Below are 16794 nucleotides of genomic sequence, written 5' to 3' on the forward strand. Positions count from 1 at the left end.
TCTTTACAGAGCCACCAAAGGTTCTGTGCAAAACATAAAACCTTCACTGGCTCAGCAGCACCCGTAGACTAATGGTAAGACCTTTCATGACCTGCTCCCTAAAGGGCTTTCACCTTCAGCTCTTGCCACTGTGCCTGTTTTTATATGTACTCAATTTCTTACTGAATTACATTTAGCCACTGTCCCTGACACTTTAGAGTACTAAGAAACACTAAGCTTCTCCCACTCTTTTTGTGTTTGTTTTGTTTTTGAGACAAGGTCTCTGTATGTAGTCCTGGCTGTCCTGAAACTAGGCAAGTGGACCAGGCTGGCCTCAACACTCAGATCCTCCTGCCTCTGCTTCCCAAGTGCTGGGATTAAAGGCATGCACCATAAAGCCTGGACAGACTCATTCATTTTTAATTTATGTGTGTGTGTGTGATCCTTTGTGAGTGAGTGTGTATTGCACACGTGTGCAGGAGCCCTCAGAGACCAGAAGAGGGCACTGAATCCCCAAAACTGGAGTGACAGGCAGTTGTAAGCTGCCATGTAGGTGCTCAGATTCAAGAACAGTAAACACTCTCAGTGGCTGACCATCTCTGTAGCCCCATCTTCCACTATCCTTTTCTTCCTTCTGAAAGAGCCTACAGGCAGCACCAAGATTCATGAATGACATCCTATTCTCTCCTATTAATTTTCAGTACAAACACATTTAAGAAAGAAAGAAAAACACGTTTGAAACACCAAATTGTCCATACAAAATCCAACAGGTGGCTTAAAAATTGCAAGATGGTTTCATTTGTCATGTGACTGATCTGTTCTTTTGATTCTAGCATAACTCAAACAAGAACCAAGAAATATGGTTCATGTTGACTGAACCATGTGATTAATATTTGTATTTATACTTTGAAGTTAACTGTTTCTTTATGCTTTGGAATTAAGTGTGTCTGTATCATTCCAACAGCTGAAATACTGTAATGAATACATTTGCACATAATTTTGTTCCATGTGTTAATGAGCTCGATTCCACTTCCCCTCCATGTTTTTACAGTTCCTTTCTGTTTTAGAAAGGCTAGGAAGAAAACAAACTGCACATAATGGAAGGAGCCAGTATGGCTTATTGAAAAGTTCAGGTTGTCTTTATTTGTTTATTTATACTTTATGTGCACTGGTACTTTGCCGTCATGCATGTCTGTGGTAAGGTGTAAGACCCCTGGAGCTGGAGCTACAGACAGTAGTGAGCTGTATGCAATTGTGGAAATTGAACCTTGGTCCTCTGGAAGAGCAGCCAGTGCTTTTTAACTACTGAGCTATCTCTCCAGCCCGAGGTTGTTTCATCTTGTAAATGAAACTAGAATTTAGTGAAAATTAATGCCTGACCTCCACACATCTCACTAGACAGTATGGGGCAGGAACAAGGTGCTGGGGCAGGAACAAGGTGCTGGGTCAGGTGGCCCAGACAGCGGCGGGGTTTCCAGTCTGGCTCCACCCTCCCTCCACTGCTTCAATCCTCATGGAGAGGCAGGTAACTATATGGTAGAGCACTTGCCTCACATGTGCAGGGCTTTGGGTTCCAACCCCGATACCATGAAAACAAAACACAACAAAACAAGTAGCTTGTACATTTCACAAGTACAGAAATAACATATAAGTATTGTGATTTTGAACAAACTTTTAACTTTTTTTTTTTTTTGAGATAGGGTTTCTCTGTGTAGGCCTGGCTGTCCTGGAACTCACTCTACAGACCAGGCTAGCCTCAAACTCACAGAGATCCGCCTGCTTCCACCTCCCAAATGATGGGATTAAAGGCGTGCACCACTACGCCCAGCTCATTCATCTTCTCTAACCTTTAATTTTGTCATCAGGAAAACAAACACAAGCCTTGGCTTCCAAACTATACTACATGGACTATCTTGTGAACAGTCTGTTGAGCACTTTGTAAACATCATGGATATAGCTCATCCTAAATATCTTCTCACTAATAACCAGTAGTTATTAAACTGGTAACATTGTTAAGAGTAAGCCCTGTTTTCCTGAATGCAAACAGGGCCTCACTTTACAACCCTTGCTAGCCTGGAACTCACAGGGATCTGACTGCCCTGCCTAGTATTAAAGGTGTGCACTACCATGCCCGGCCTGAATACAGACTTTAAAAGTTAGAGATTACCTACCTTTATTTGTAAGATTCCTAAATTTAACACCAGAAAAAATAGTTAAGAGCACCCACCCCCATATGAACCACATATGTCGTCTGTGAATCACTTTCATCTCCAAATTGGCAGAAGCCAAATAAGTAGGGTTTTCCTGCAGTGGAATCTGTTCAAGCAAACATCTGCTGGTCCCTTGAAAAATGACCCCCACCCTCTGCCCCCACAGGTAGCCTGTGAATCTGTGACCCCAAACCCATAGCCTCTGAGACTGAGATAATATCCTTGAGTGCTTGGGTCTCAAGCAGGAGAAAGCACGCACAAAGGAACTCAGTCTGAGCCCAAAGTGCATGGGTTTAATGAGAGTAATGATGACAGCTTTGTCCTGTTAGGACGGAAAGGATACATTTTCCCATTACTAATATTCTTGATCAAAGCATCAAAGGAGCATATGCTTTACATGAACCACAGCCCATTTTCTCTTTTCTCAATTACTCCTTTTTCAAGGAAGGCACAAAATACCTTTCTAAAACCATAGACTCTGTCTCTACCTTTACTCATGAAGGTACCAACGACCTGGGAGAACCACTGAGGGCAGAGCTTGCTCTAGTGCCTGCATCTGACAGTTAACAAGCCTCACATCCCATGCCTTGTGACTACTCAGCAGACACTAATGCGTCATCAAATGATTAAACTGACTCTGTGCTTCTACTAGCCTGACCAGCATACATACTTCGAAGCCCTTTTCCCAACTCAAATGGCAAACAAGTCATTCCTGGCTTTGAACTGAAGTTGTATTGAAAATGTGATTGAGGTGGGAAATCCAAGGGTCATGAAACACTCTAGATGGCCTTACACAATGGGACAAAAACCTAATACTCAATGATGTTCCTCTCCCACCACCCCTGGTCTGCCGTCTAAATAAGAGTGAATGACTTTAGGCTAATGAGATAGCACTAATGGATGAAGCAGGCTCAACAGACCCAGCTCCTAGCCACACGCACAAAGTATGCCCACTGGGACCTCACCAGGAGTGCAGCTTCTAAGCATGTAGTCTCTGGAAAGATAGGTTTGGATGGAGAATCTGGGTCTTACTGACCTAAAGGCCTCATTTGATCATAATTAGAGACCATAAACGCACTTTTCCTGACTAATAAAACAAAGCTGATGTGATGAATGTAATGAACCACATGTGCATAATGAGATTACACAGAAAATTCATCTTTTTGAATGAATTCACTTAGAATGAATTGTAAGTCATTAGAATGATATGCTTGTCACTTGTATACACAACACATACATACACACACACACACACACACACACACACACACACACACACACACACACACACATCCAAAATACAACTCTCATGACATCTCATTTTGGAGGGTAAGTTGTTCTGAAGTCCTTAAAATCCAAAGAAATGGAAGATTGGAGCCAGGCTGTGATAAGTTAATGTTGAGGAAGAATTCATTTTTCTTTCTTTGCACCCACCTTGGCCTGGACAGCGTAGGAAGCCAAGAGCACTGAAGCCTCAGGAGGGCAGTAGATCTTTTCATCCAAAATCTGTTTCTTCACCTGAAAGGGCAGTGAACGAGAGAGATGAGACGGCACGTGGGGAAGACAGCAGTGCCGCCTGGTCACAGCAGATGGCTGCAGGGTACCCTAAATGAGGGTTGCCAGAGCAGCCTGTTAATGATTTTCGGACAAAGGGGACTTTTTAAAAAAAGTGTTGCAGACCAGTTGAGAGTTCAGCCACTGAGAAGTTATCGGTAAGATAGCTGCACAAAAGCCCTCATCTCTTCTCCTCAGAGTCACGGCTGAAGAGTAAAATAGGATCTGCTTGATTACAGCAGGCACTGACGGGGGCTCTGACTCAGTCTTGGCCCCTGTGGAGCACTCACAGCACTAGAGGAGATGGAGTCTACTTTCAAATCTTCATACAAGACAAAAGTCTTCAAGGCCACTGAATTATGACTGGAGAAAAAGTCATTACTTCCAATGTGCTGCTCTAAGGAAAAAGGAAGTAATAAAATTTGATCGATTCAACTTTTAAGTACACATGAGGTTCAGGAAATACAATTCCTAAGCCATAATGTTGAATTAACATATCTCATTGCACCTAATTCCATACAGTGGTGCAGTGTATGATGTTCCAGACACAAGGACAAGAGAACCACATGAAGTGGGGGTACATTAAGCAAATCTAACTCTTTTCACAGATTCCTATTAGTAAATGTTGCCTTGCTTACTCACAAAAACAATCTAACATCTCAGTATGAAGGAAGATCAAGCAAAGTCACAGTGGGACAGGTGCTGCCTCAAGTCCTCACAGGAAAGCCATTTCTATAGTACTAAAATATTCTGGCCTCATGTAGCTTGAGGTGGTCTTGAACTCTCTACGTAACTAAAGATGACTCTGAACTTCTGATCCTCCTGTGGATTACAAAAGTACACTATGCTCTATTTATACAGCACTGGGGTTGGAACCCAAGGCTTCATAAATACAAGGCAAGCATTCTATAGACAGCTACATCCCCAAGCCCCAAAGACTCTTCATGTGGCTTCATTCACACATACACTATCCCCCCCCCAGCCCCCCGCCCCCAGGTTTTAAAACTAAGAGAAAATGAAAGCTGAGATGTTCTGAAGCAATGAAACCTTCACATCTCCTAGTTTCTTTACAAAGAGAAAAGAAGTCATAACACAAAAAATCTGAAAGGGTTACCTTTTGACCTAAAACACGTACACACGCACACATGTGTGGAACTCCTTTGTAAAAGAAACTATTTAGCCAGGCATGGGGCACACATCCCAGCATTCCAGAGGCTGAGGCAAAAAGATCTCAAGTTCAAGGTCAGCCTTATCTATGGAGTGAGAGCCTCTTAACAACACAACACAACACAGCATTATATGGAGAGTAATATCATATTTCACGTACTATATCATGAACACAATACACAGAAGCTTCATATTACAAGGATTGTGTGAAAAATCACAGATGTACTTCTGGGAAATCAATGTATTCAATGCCCTGTTACAGTCTTTTACATCATGGACAAAGGGGCACTCTGGGACACATAAGCAGCTTCAGCATCAGTCACACCACAGATAGCCATGAAACTGGGAAGGCTCTCTGACAATGACAAAACAAGGTTTCCATCCTTAAAGGAAGCAGCTCCCTGTGCTCCTAGATGGTCAACCTGTAATTCTGGAATGCCTAACTTCTTCAGTTTGGTTAAGAATGACTTAAGAACACCATCTGCATATTCAACGAGCCTGTCTCTAAGGAGCTTGCACTCCAGTGAAGGGGGAAATGACAATATACACCCAGAGTAGTGCAGAACGGGCTGTCTGAAATACCTTCGGCATGGGTCAGACCAAGAGTCACTGCCATTCCGAAGAACTGCCTTGATGATGGCAGATCTTGAACTTTAAAGAAACTTCCTGCTAACCCTCTGAAGCTTTTCTTTATAACCTCAGAGAACTTTCAAGTTAGCTAGAGGAAACTGGGATGTATGTTCACAGAGGTTTATATATTGGGTAACCGCTTCTACTGTTCTTCATCATCACACCTCTGCAATTTCATCTGACATCAATTCTCACCACATGGGCAAAGTTCTATTCTCAAGATTTTTTTTCCCCATTACTGAACTAAAAGGACTGACTATTTGGAGGCAAAACATTTTCTGCAGTGTAGAAGCCTTTGCGACCAACTCTAAGGGGTTCACCTGGGCTGCTTTTGCAACCAAACTCAGATTGGTCCTCTTAGAACTGGGGGAGATAGCATGGGCCGGTGTACCTGTAAAAAAAATAAGTGCTGCGTGATCTCTTGAACTAGTTCCTCCTCAGCATTCTCAGGATAAAATTTGGCCAGGAAGTGAAAGGTAACCGGTTCTTCTTTCGAAACATCATGATCCAACACCTGCAGAATTTCAGAGCAAACAAAAGACATGCTGTGCTGGTTCCTCTTCATGGACTACTATCAAAGCACGCTGTGCAGGGAAGGTATAAATCCCTTCCCTGGTTGCATTCATCCCATTTCCCAAAGGCTGTGTTTCTACAATTGGAAGCATTCACAAAGCCATCCATAGCAGGAGATAATATCCACTTTGCACAGGGGGTTCTGAACTAAACCAATCAATAAACCCAAGGGGTGAGCAGAGCTACGGTGACAGCATCAGTGTTCTCAAAGCCATGGAAAATAGTTACAAACCAGAATGTATAACTCAAAGATCTTGGGCATTATCCTTTATGGAAGACTGAAGATTTAAAAAGGTTTGTTTTTTTGTTTTGTTTTTCTGAAATAGTAACATCTTCCTTTATTCTTTTTTCTTACTGCCCACTCTAATAGGTTCCACTGGAATATAGCTTAAACTAGATTTTTGTGACATCATTTATATGTTATGAATACTAGAAGTGAAACATGGCCATCATGGCAATGCTTTGTTCCTGGAATCTTTCCGAGATGGCCACAAAATGCTTGCAGTGCAGTGAGTAAACCACTGTCTTTAATCTTCTAACAATCCCACCCACCCCCTGAAAAGCTTGGACATCTGCTCTCCAGAGTGAATTTCATTTCAGGACATAAACATACTACCAGGCTCCATTAACATGTGTCATAATTTATTTCCCTTGAGCAGCAGGTTCTATGACTCCTGATGCCCCCAATCTAATATCCATTTGGCTAACATTCAGGTATGATTTAAAATTCACTTTGCTGAGAATCATAAAAAGATACAGAAAGCTTTGCTGTGTCTGATATATAACTCTCCATATGCTTGCCCAAATTCCAGTGGCAGTCCCCAAGGGACTCAAAATAAGTCTAATCTAGTTGCCTTCCTCGGCACTGGCTCTTTGTGGCATTTAGAGTTTCTAGTCATTGGGAATGACCATTGAAATGGACAACCAAAGGAGTTCTAAGCACGAAGGAGATCAGCATATACATGTTGTGAACACAATTTGTACATCTCACTTAACATTAGTAAGAGGAGACTCTTGTTGGTTACCACATTATGCAGTAGATAACTTCAGGGGCAATTGACAGGAGCACCATTTAGGGTCAGAATTAGACATAGGCTGGGCAGTAGTGGTGCACGCCTTTAATCCCAGCACTCGGGAGGCAGAGCCAGGCGAATCTTTGTGAGTTCGAGGCCAGCCTGATCTACAAAGTAAGATCCAGGACAGGCTCCAAAGCTACACAGAGAAACCCTGTCTCGAAAAAACTAAAAAAAAAAAAAAAAAAAAAGAATTAGAGAGTTACTTTGGGACTCAGGAGTCTTTTGGCCCTGTTCTCCAGCTGTCTTCACTGTTAAGTGGCCAGGAAAACAGATAGGCATGCCTTTGTGTGAATATATATGAACCCATAAATGGGCAGCTTCCCTAAGCTTCCAAGCCACCTTCAAATTACTAGAAACCTAGATTTCATGTGCTTAAGAAACCCCAGAGAATCCTGAGGAGGAAACAGGCATTGCTCTTTCATCTCAGGCTTTTATTCCTTAGGTTTCATTAATGATTAAGTCGTGGTGTTCTCAAAGACTTATTAAAAAATAAAAAAAGAACATGAGCCCCAGGAGAATCTCTCAAAGACATAAATTGTTGAGTTTTTTGTTTTTGTTTTTTGAAGCATACAAAGATAACAGTAATGCCATCCCTAAAACCTGACTATTGGTTCAATAAACTGATACCAAAAAGCAAACGGTGGTGACAACGGGCAGGACAAACTGGTCAAGGTTTAGGCCTGGCGAATCCTGCTTGTCTGGAGTCTGTGGAGAGCAGAAATGCCTGTAGGACCTGTTTCCTACATACATGACTTAATATTAAGAAGTGCCCCCTTCTTTACCATATCCTTGTGTTACTCCAACAATGAGCAAATAAGCTAAGTGCAGGCTTAGGGAAAAAAAAAACAAAACCAAAACCAAAACCAAAAAACCAGAAAGCATGAGCCTCCCCCACTGGTTTCATGGAGATTGAGCCCAACCTTCTTGTCCATTTTGAGCCAAGCCACGGTGTCCTTGATTGTGTACTGCAGTCCAAAAAACCAGGTCTCCCGAAGCCCCAGCGTCCGACACACCAAATCAAACAGGTCTTTCCCTTTCCATTTCATCTGCAATATAACAAACCAACAGGGAAGGATGATGTGAGCAAAAATCATAATCAGCTCACACACAAAACTGTTCTCAGCACTCTCTACTATCACCAAAATGTCCAATGAGCACTGAATTCCTAAATAATTTTAAAGCTTCCCACACAAAACCATGAGTGGGAAAATACCAATTAGAGCTTAATGGCTCAATCTCTGCGGAGCACACACAATACCTCCTTGGACAGTTCCTACAGAGCTCAGGATCCCCGAAGCTGCTAATTTTGGAAACCTGGTAAATAGGCAGCCTCATTTAGGAAAGTCAAGCCTCCTAAATTAGCCCAGGAAGATGGCTAGTTTGTGAGACACTAACTCCCTTGAGATGTTGTTGGGTTTTTTATTTGTTGTTGTTGTTTTTAAGTCATTACTGCCTTTTGATAAAAGGTAAGTATTCTCTTTTTAACTTAAAGACTACTTTTACTAGGAAAAATATTAAATATATGGTTGCAAGCCACAAATTGCAGAGGAGAAGAACAATGAGAGACCAAATAGGCCAGTTGCAGGTCTCTATCAGGATGCCTGGTTGGGCCCAAACAGAAGCAACTTGCCCACAGGTACAACAAGCAATTCTAAATGCTCAGTGTCCAAACCCAAGCAACGAATATACAAATTAACTATGGCATGTTTATTCCATAGCCTCACTTTCCAAAGCACCTGAATCACTGCTAACCCTTTTTCTTTTTCTCTGCTATTCAATGGTGTAGCTGGAAACAGCCGGGCGGTGGTGGCGCACGCCCTTAATCCCAGCACTCGGGAGGCAGAGGCAGGCGGATCTTTGTGAGTTCGAGGCCAGCCTGGTCTACAGAGCGAGATCCAGGAAAGGCGCAAAGCTACACAGAGAAACCCTGTCTCGAAAAAAAACAAAACAAAAAAACAAACGAAAACCAATGGTGTAGCTGGAAAAAGCAAGCTCAAACATCTCCATAGGGAAAGAGGATGTAGGGCAGCTGAGTAAATGCTGCCATCTAGTGGCTTTCAGTCAATAGGTTTTTCCTGTATTACCTCTTAGCTCCTGCTTGCCAGATATCCACCCCAGCTACCCCATGTATCAAATAAACACTTGAATACAGTTATGATCATATGAACCATATGCTTGGGTGATCCTGAGATGCAAATGTAAGGGAATGATAAGGCCACCTGATTGCAGAAGTAACTGCTCTTCTCCCGCCCCCCCATTAGGAAACCACCACCCTCCAGGAGACAGCTCAGGAAAGTGTTTGTCACTTAAGCCTGAGAACCTGAGTTTGAGCCCAGCACTCATGTAAAAAGTTGGCTGTGAGCCCGGCTGCTGTGGCACACGCCTTTAATTCGGGCACTCAGGAGGCATATCTCTGTGAGTTTGAGGCCAGCCTGGTCTACAGAATGAGTTCCAAGACAGCCAAGGCTACACAGTGAAACCCTCTTGAAACAGCCCCCCACACACACACACACAAAAAGAAGTTGGTTGTGGTGGCCCATACTTGTAATCCCAGCACTGGAGGGGTGTGGGGTGCCAACCAGCCTAGCCTAATAAAGGAACCCAGGTCCCAGTGGGTATCTGGTTTAAAAAAAAAAAAAAAAAAAAAAAGCCAGAAGCAGGGGCAGGAAGATCTCCAAGTTTGAGGCCAGCCTGGTCTACAGAGCAAGTTCCAGGACAGTCAGGGGTACACAGAGAAACCCTGTCTCCCTCTAACCACACACCATTGCATTCACACTACACACACACCTCCAATAAATAAATAAAATTAAAAACATGAACAAGGTGAATGGCTCCTGAGAATCAGAGGTTGACCTCAATGTTTGTGTTGGGTGTGTGCCATGAATATATGGAGCTCAGAGGACAATGTGGTGAAGTTGGTTCTCTCTTTAGACCTTTATATGGCTCTGGGGATCACTCTTGTAGACAGGCTTGTACAGTTAGTGCCTTCAACCACTAGCCATCTTGCCCACCCCTTTACCTTTTCCCCCACCCCAAGTATTAGGGATCAAACTGGGGTCTTGCACTTCTTAGGCAAGTATCCCACTATTGAACCATACTCCTAGCTTTAATAGATGTGAATGAACAGAGTCCTCTTCAGGTACTCAACAGGAGAAGCCATGTCTCTCTGTGTTTGCAGCCAGAGTCAGCAACTCAAATGGTAGGACACCAAGATCACAGCACACAAGTGGCATATTGGCTTTGGTCCTTTGCCAAGCAAGGCATTTCCCCTATCTGTCCTGCAACCTTGACCCCACACCCTCTGACTACAGTCAGGCCCCTGGAATACGGCAAAGAGAAATCTTTAGAGATTTTTGAGTAGGAAAAACTGAGTTTTATTTTAAAAATATAATTGCTTTCCCCCTTTTATAAGGCTAGATAATAAGCACACCCATTTGACAACTGGACAGAGGGTTTTTTTAATTCTTTGAAGGTCTTAATTCCTACAGGCAGACTTAACTGAAGAAATGTGATTTTGAAGAACTGGAAGCTTCAGGATGCTGATTCTCCTCTTGTCTCTATTTTAAGCAGCACACAGTATATAAATTATAAATGCCTACCTTGCCACAAGATAATGTGCCACTAAAGAACAGGCATTAACTCGGAGAAGTTAAACATCCGAGGGCCAAGAGGATCAGGACATCACTCCCAATCCACCATAACTCACAGCCACAGTCAGGTCAGGCCTTGGCACAAAGGACTGCTAGCAAGCAGGATGAGTAGACCTGGAAGGAAAGCTTCCAAGGGACAATGAGTGAGCTTCCACACTGGGGAGCTGAAAACCTCAACGTAATACTGTATTATTGCAGCTTTCCTGTACCCTTCTATTTCTTGGTTTTTAAAATGCAGGCCTACTTTTTGTTAACTGCAAAAGACAATGTCACTGTCCCATGGAGCTTGCAATAAAGTGAAGAAACAATTCTCAGAACAATCCAGAATGCCCTACTTACATTATTTTCCCTACTTATACCTAACATTGGTGCAAAGAATCACTGACTACTGGAGCTGGAAATGAGCCTCAGGAGTCACCCACTGTGAATCCATGCTCTTTTTGTAAAACTAAGTAAACTGAGTCACCAATTATTTGGCAGTGTATCAAAATAAACACTGGTCTGTTTTTTCATGGTGATCCAAGGCAGGCAAATCCCTTGTCTCACAAACACCCTTTTCCAGTTCTGTGATCATCAGATCTTTTTACCTTGGCCAGTAAGCGACCAATACTGAAAGAGAACCCTTCTGAGAAGAGTCAGACACAGCTCATTCACAGCTCTCTGTGGACAGAGCCCGTTTTCCAACAAGTACTGTAGAGCATACCAAGTGTCACACACTGAAGCTATACAATGGCGAAAGCAGGGTGTCTGTGGGAGAAAAAGGCAAGAACTCAGGTCAGAGGAGACTTGAAGAACAAGTAAGGGTTCAGTGATCGAGGGAAGGAACACTGTCTTAGAAACAAAACACCATGATCATTCCAGGGAACTGCAAGGCTATGTGCTGTGACCGGCACTGACAGCCAACCTCTGGAGTCGGGTGGTGGACGACACTGGAGGCTGGAGCAGGTGGCTCGCTTCAGCAGAAAGCCTTAGGCTTTGAGGACTAGTCTGCCTTATGCCAACAGGGTGAAGAGTAAGTTGCAGGGAAGGAACAGTTGCAGGACAGACAAGAGCACAGAGCAGGTGATCGATCCCTCCTGTCATCAAGAAGGCAGAAGGAGAGAGAGGCTGGGAAGCGGAAGGAGGCAGTCCCAGAACCAGCACTTGAACAGGCTAGAGGGAGCAAAGCTCAAGGACACCTACCTGCATTTCCGGCTTGAGCTCCTGGTATCCCACTAAAAAAGAGAAGGAATACAGAAAAAGCAGCAAGGTTGGCGAAAACAGATGAGCAATTAAGTTTTAGACAAGATTAGTTAAACCAAAGAAAGCAAGTGGCCTGGTGGCGCACACCTTTAATCCCAGCACTCAGGAGGCAGAGGCAGGCGGATCTCCATGTCAAGACTAGCCTGGTCTAGATAGATAGTAAGTTCCAGGTCAACCAAGTCTACCCCGTCTCAATTTTAAAAAAAAAAAAGGAGGAGGAGAGAAGGAAGGAAGCAAAGTAGAGATGTCCTAAATGTATTTAAGCTTCCAGCCCTCTGAGCTGGAGAGCTGGCTCAGCTGCACATGCCACAAAGAAGTCTAAGAACCCAAGTTCATTCTCTGGGACCCATGTGGTAGGAGAGAGCTGACCCCTACAACAGGTCATCCTCTGACCTTCATATATGTGCCCCCACACAGACACAAAGTAAATAAATGTAAGTATTTTTTAAAAGACTTAAAGACTTTCATTTATAAAATAAAACATTCTAAGGTGAGACAGGAAGATTGGTTGAGCCTAGGAGTCCATGATAACGCAATATAATACAGTGGGACCTCATTCCAAAACAAAAGAAACATTTGTCTCTGTCTTTAAGCAATTAATAAGTTTTTTGACCAAACATGTTGGCCTTACACCTAGAATCCTAGCAATTGAGAGGTTGAGGCAGGGGGCCAGCTTTGTCTATACAGAGAGATTCAAAAACCAACCAAACAAGCAAGCAAAAAAACCAACAATCAGGGCTGGAGAAATGACTCAGAGGTTAAGAGCACTGGCTACTCTTCCAGAGGACCCGGGTTCAATTCCCAGCACCCATATGGCAGCTCACAACTGTCTGTAACTCCAGTTCTTGGGGATCTGACACTCTCACACCAATGCACATAAAATAAAGTTAAGTAAATTATTAAAAAAAAAATCAAAGAAACAAAAAATCAGCTTTCTGTTGGGTTAAATTTAATCTTCACATGTTACCTATAAAAAGTTATGCTTTCCAACATGTTCTTCCTCAAATGCATGAGGCTTCCTTTGTCTTCCTTATTTGAGTTTCTGCTTCTATATAAACAAGAACTGTTGGCCATGGGTGCTCTAGAGAGTTCTCAAGTTCCTGTGGAAGGGAGGCTGGGCTTTCTTGGTACAAGATGGCTAGCCTGACCACGATTGTTCTATGTTAATTTGATGCTTTGAAGTGACTCATTGTCATCTGAAGGTCTCTCTAGACTGTAGGCACCTCTAACTAGAAGCAGCATTAGTCATCATCCCCAGTGACCAATGGAGAGTATACAGAGTACACAAGACACACTCAGCAGCTATCTAATATGACTGACTAGATGACTTTAAAACCCAAGGCTCTCGGGCAGTGGTGGCACACGCCTTTAGTCCCAGCACTCGGCAAGCAGAGGCAGGCTGATCTCTGAGTTCAAGGTCAGTCTGGTCTACAGAGCTAGTTCCAGGACATAGAGCTGTTACACAGAGAAATCCTGTCTTGAAAAACCAACAAAACAAACAAACAAAAACTCCAAAAATACATGATATTGTATGAAAAAAAATTAAGTAAAACCCAAGGCTCAGAGGCTTAGAGCACAGTTAGTGAATACACATTGTGTTCAAGTACAGACCAAGGTACAGGGGGGCTCATTGGGGGACAAGGGACAAGTCTTCACATTTATAAGTTTTGAACAGAAGTCAGCCAAGAACAGACGATCATCACAGGTGAGGGTTTCAGCATGGAAACACTTGTGTTACGACAGGGATACCCAGGAACTGTGGGAACTCCTAAGAAAACAAGCCCCCTTCTCACAGAAATGACATCTAAATTGTCTCCTGGTGGAAAAGAGAAGCCAAGTGAAGATTGGGTTTGGAGGAGACTGCAGGGAGAGGTGGTGCAGGCAGCGAGAATACTGTAGGCCAAGGTCTAGAGCAAAAGGGTTCCTTAGGGGACTTGAGATATTTTAGTTTGATTGGAAAATATGTCTGAATTTACAAAAGAACCAAATTGAGCCTGTGACATGGTTCAAAGGTAAAGGCACCCTGCCACCAAGACTGACTACCTGAGTTTGATCCTCAGGACCCATTGGTGGAAAAGAAATTTCCCATTTTCTCAGCACACGTGAGCCTAGGAGACTTGGGGAAAGGGGCTACACTGAGGAGACACTGGCTGAGCTGGGTCTTGTGGAGAAGGCTGACAAAAGGAAGGTCATGCCAGCCTGAAGGAACAACATGTCTGCACTTGGGTCCAAGCAGTTGCAAAAGAAATGTTCTTTGCACTTTTCTAAATTTCTCTGATCTACACAGCTACACAAGCTCACACAAGTGTGCGCTCTCAAAAAAACTCGAGAACCAAATTATGGCCACACATGGTGGCACACACCTGTAATCCTAGCATGAAGCAGGATGAATGAGAAGTTCAATGTCAGCCTGAGTTATATAGTAAGACTCTCTCAAAAAACAAAACAAGGGACAGTATGCTGATCTATTGTGTCCCCCAATAGATTGTGCACCCTAATAAACTTATGTGGGATCAGAGAACAGAACAGTCACTATATTAAACATAGAAGTCAGGCAATGGTAGCACACTCCTTTAATCCTAGCATTCCAGAGGCAGAGATCCGTTTGGATCTCCGTGAGTTCAAGGCCACACTGGAAACAGAGCCAGGCATGGTGGCACATACCTTTAATCCCAGCATTTGAGATCTTATATCTTTGCTTGGGAAGGACACACGCCTTTAATCCCAGGAAGTGATGGCAGGAAGCAGAAAGGTATATAAGGTGTGAGGACTAGAAACTAGAGGCTTTTAAACAGTTCAGTGGAGATCCAACCCATTCAGGTGAGGACTCAGAGGCTTTCAGTCTGAGGAAACAAGATCAGCTGAGGAGTAGACAAGGTGGCTGTGGCTTGTTCTGCTTCTCTGATCTTTTAGAATTTACCCCAATATCTGGCTCCAGGTTTTCTATTAATAAGACCTTTTAAGATTCGTGTTACAGGACAGGCACTGGGTGTAGCAGTCCACAACTTTAATCCCAGCACTCGGGAGGCAGAGGCAGGTGGATTTCTGAGTTTGAGGCCAGCCTGGTCTACAGAGTGAATTCCAGTCCAGCCAAGACTACATAATGAGACCCTGTCTCAAAAGCCAACAAAACAACAATAAAATCTCCAGCATCTAAACACATTGTTTTGTCAACTGTCTAATTCTACTTCTGGCATCTAAACACAGAACCCAGAAAGTAATCTAGTGACTATTTTCTCCAGTCTCCTAAGAATGGAACAAAACTGGTTCCACTCTAGACACACAGAAGGCAAGTTTAATCATTACACAAGATGGACACCTCAAGATATCAGGGCTTCTTTCCAGGAACCATCCCAAAAGGCATAGGTACTGACCTATGACAGTGAGTTATCTGCCGCCAGTATATCTCAGTACTGTTATTGTGTGACCTTGGGCAAGTTATTGAACTTCCTCATGCTTTAACAAGGATAATGAACAGAACCTGTCTCAACAGATTGATCTAAGGATTAAGTGAATTAAAACACTTGAAAAAGGCTAGGACAGTGCTGGGCCCAGAGCAAACAAGGGGTAGTTATTGTTAATTCCCACTCCGCCTCCCTGCCTTGGTTTTCAAGTGGTGCTGCTTAAACCCTCCCAGCCCCACTTCGTACCACAATGATGAATGACAGATGGGAAAGGGCACCATCAATTCTCATCGAGCTAACCATCCTATCACTCATTTGACACACATTTATTGAGCACCCACTATGTCCTAGTCTTTGTGCTCAGCACGGGAGATAAATGATGAATTCTGGACAACACATGGTCCCTGTGCGTGTCTGACAGGGAAGACAGGTAAATGGATAAGGAAAAACAAACCGCTAAGTTGCTAACGGGAACAGGCTGTTGCTCAGGAGACTTTAGTGAAAGGCGCTACACTGAGGAGACACTGGCTGAGCTGGGTCTTGTGGAGAAGGCTGACAAAAGGAAGGTCATGCCAACCTGAAGGAACAGCATGTCTGCACTTGGGTCCAAGCTGTTGCAAAGTAAAGGAATGTTCTCTGCACTTTTCTAGGATCTGACAACAGCATGATTTTCAATCTGCAGTACTGAATGTTCAATGCAGGACTGAATATGTAGCTTTGGCCTGGTACATGTGATAATTCTCATTCTGCACAATCGGTCTGAAGCCAGGCTGTGTCAGGGCACTGGATCAAAGCAGAGATGCACCCTACAATAGTATCTGTAGGAACAGAAGCCAGGATGAATGGGATGGGTCTATTTATTTTCCTATTAAAACATTCCTAGCCAGGCCTTGATGGCACAAGCCTCTAATTGAGACACTTTGAAGGATGGACACAAATTCTGAGCTAGCCTGAACTGTGGAGCAAGATCTTGCCTAAGGAAAAAAAAAAAAAGTGTTTCTGACACTTAGGTTTCAGACCTACATTTACACTATGATACACCTTCAACATTTTTGTTCTATTTTTGTTTGTCTGAGTATATGTGTGTGTGAATGCATGTGGTCAGAGGACAATTTATGAAAGTTAGTGCTCTCCTTCTACCATATGAGTGAGTCACAGAGCTTTTGAATTGAAGTCATCATGATTGGTAGCAACTGCCAAATCATCTTGATGGCACAAGATGGCCCTACAGACCTTTAAAATAATCTTTAAAATTACATTTATTGGTGGGGGGCGGGGTGTGCGCACACACAAATGAGGGAGTTGGTTC

At 43.3% G+C, this 16794-nt stretch overlaps 1 protein-coding gene across 10 annotated transcripts in view; it reads right to left on the bottom strand.

Annotated features, from left to right (window-relative positions):
* Nucleotides 1–16794, bottom strand: part of Nf2 (NF2, moesin-ezrin-radixin like (MERLIN) tumor suppressor) — a 91473-nt gene that overhangs the window by 50859 nt on the left and 23820 nt on the right. For 8 of the 10 annotated variants that reach the window (XM_052736371.1, XM_052736373.1, XM_052736374.1 and 5 more), the window contains exons 2-4: nt 8110–8235; nt 5932–6054; nt 3624–3707 (exon numbers count right to left, since the gene is read on the bottom strand). The exons of 1 other annotated variant lie outside the window; for it this stretch is intronic. In XM_052736371.1, coding sequence (XP_052592331.1) covers nt 3624–3707; nt 5932–6054; nt 8110–8235 — 333 coding nt within the window. Of the gene's footprint in view, nt 1–3623; nt 3708–5931; nt 6055–8109; nt 8236–11426; nt 11534–16794 lie in introns of those variants that run through there. One more of the 10 variants, XM_052736372.1, reaches the window with a different exon arrangement.

The sequence above is a fragment of the Peromyscus californicus genome, unplaced genomic scaffold (genome assembly GCF_007827085.1).
Source record: "Peromyscus californicus insignis strain IS unplaced genomic scaffold, ASM782708v3 Scaffold_13__1_contigs__length_99412109, whole genome shotgun sequence".
In the NCBI taxonomy this organism is placed as follows: domain Eukaryota; kingdom Metazoa; phylum Chordata; class Mammalia; order Rodentia; family Cricetidae; genus Peromyscus; species Peromyscus californicus.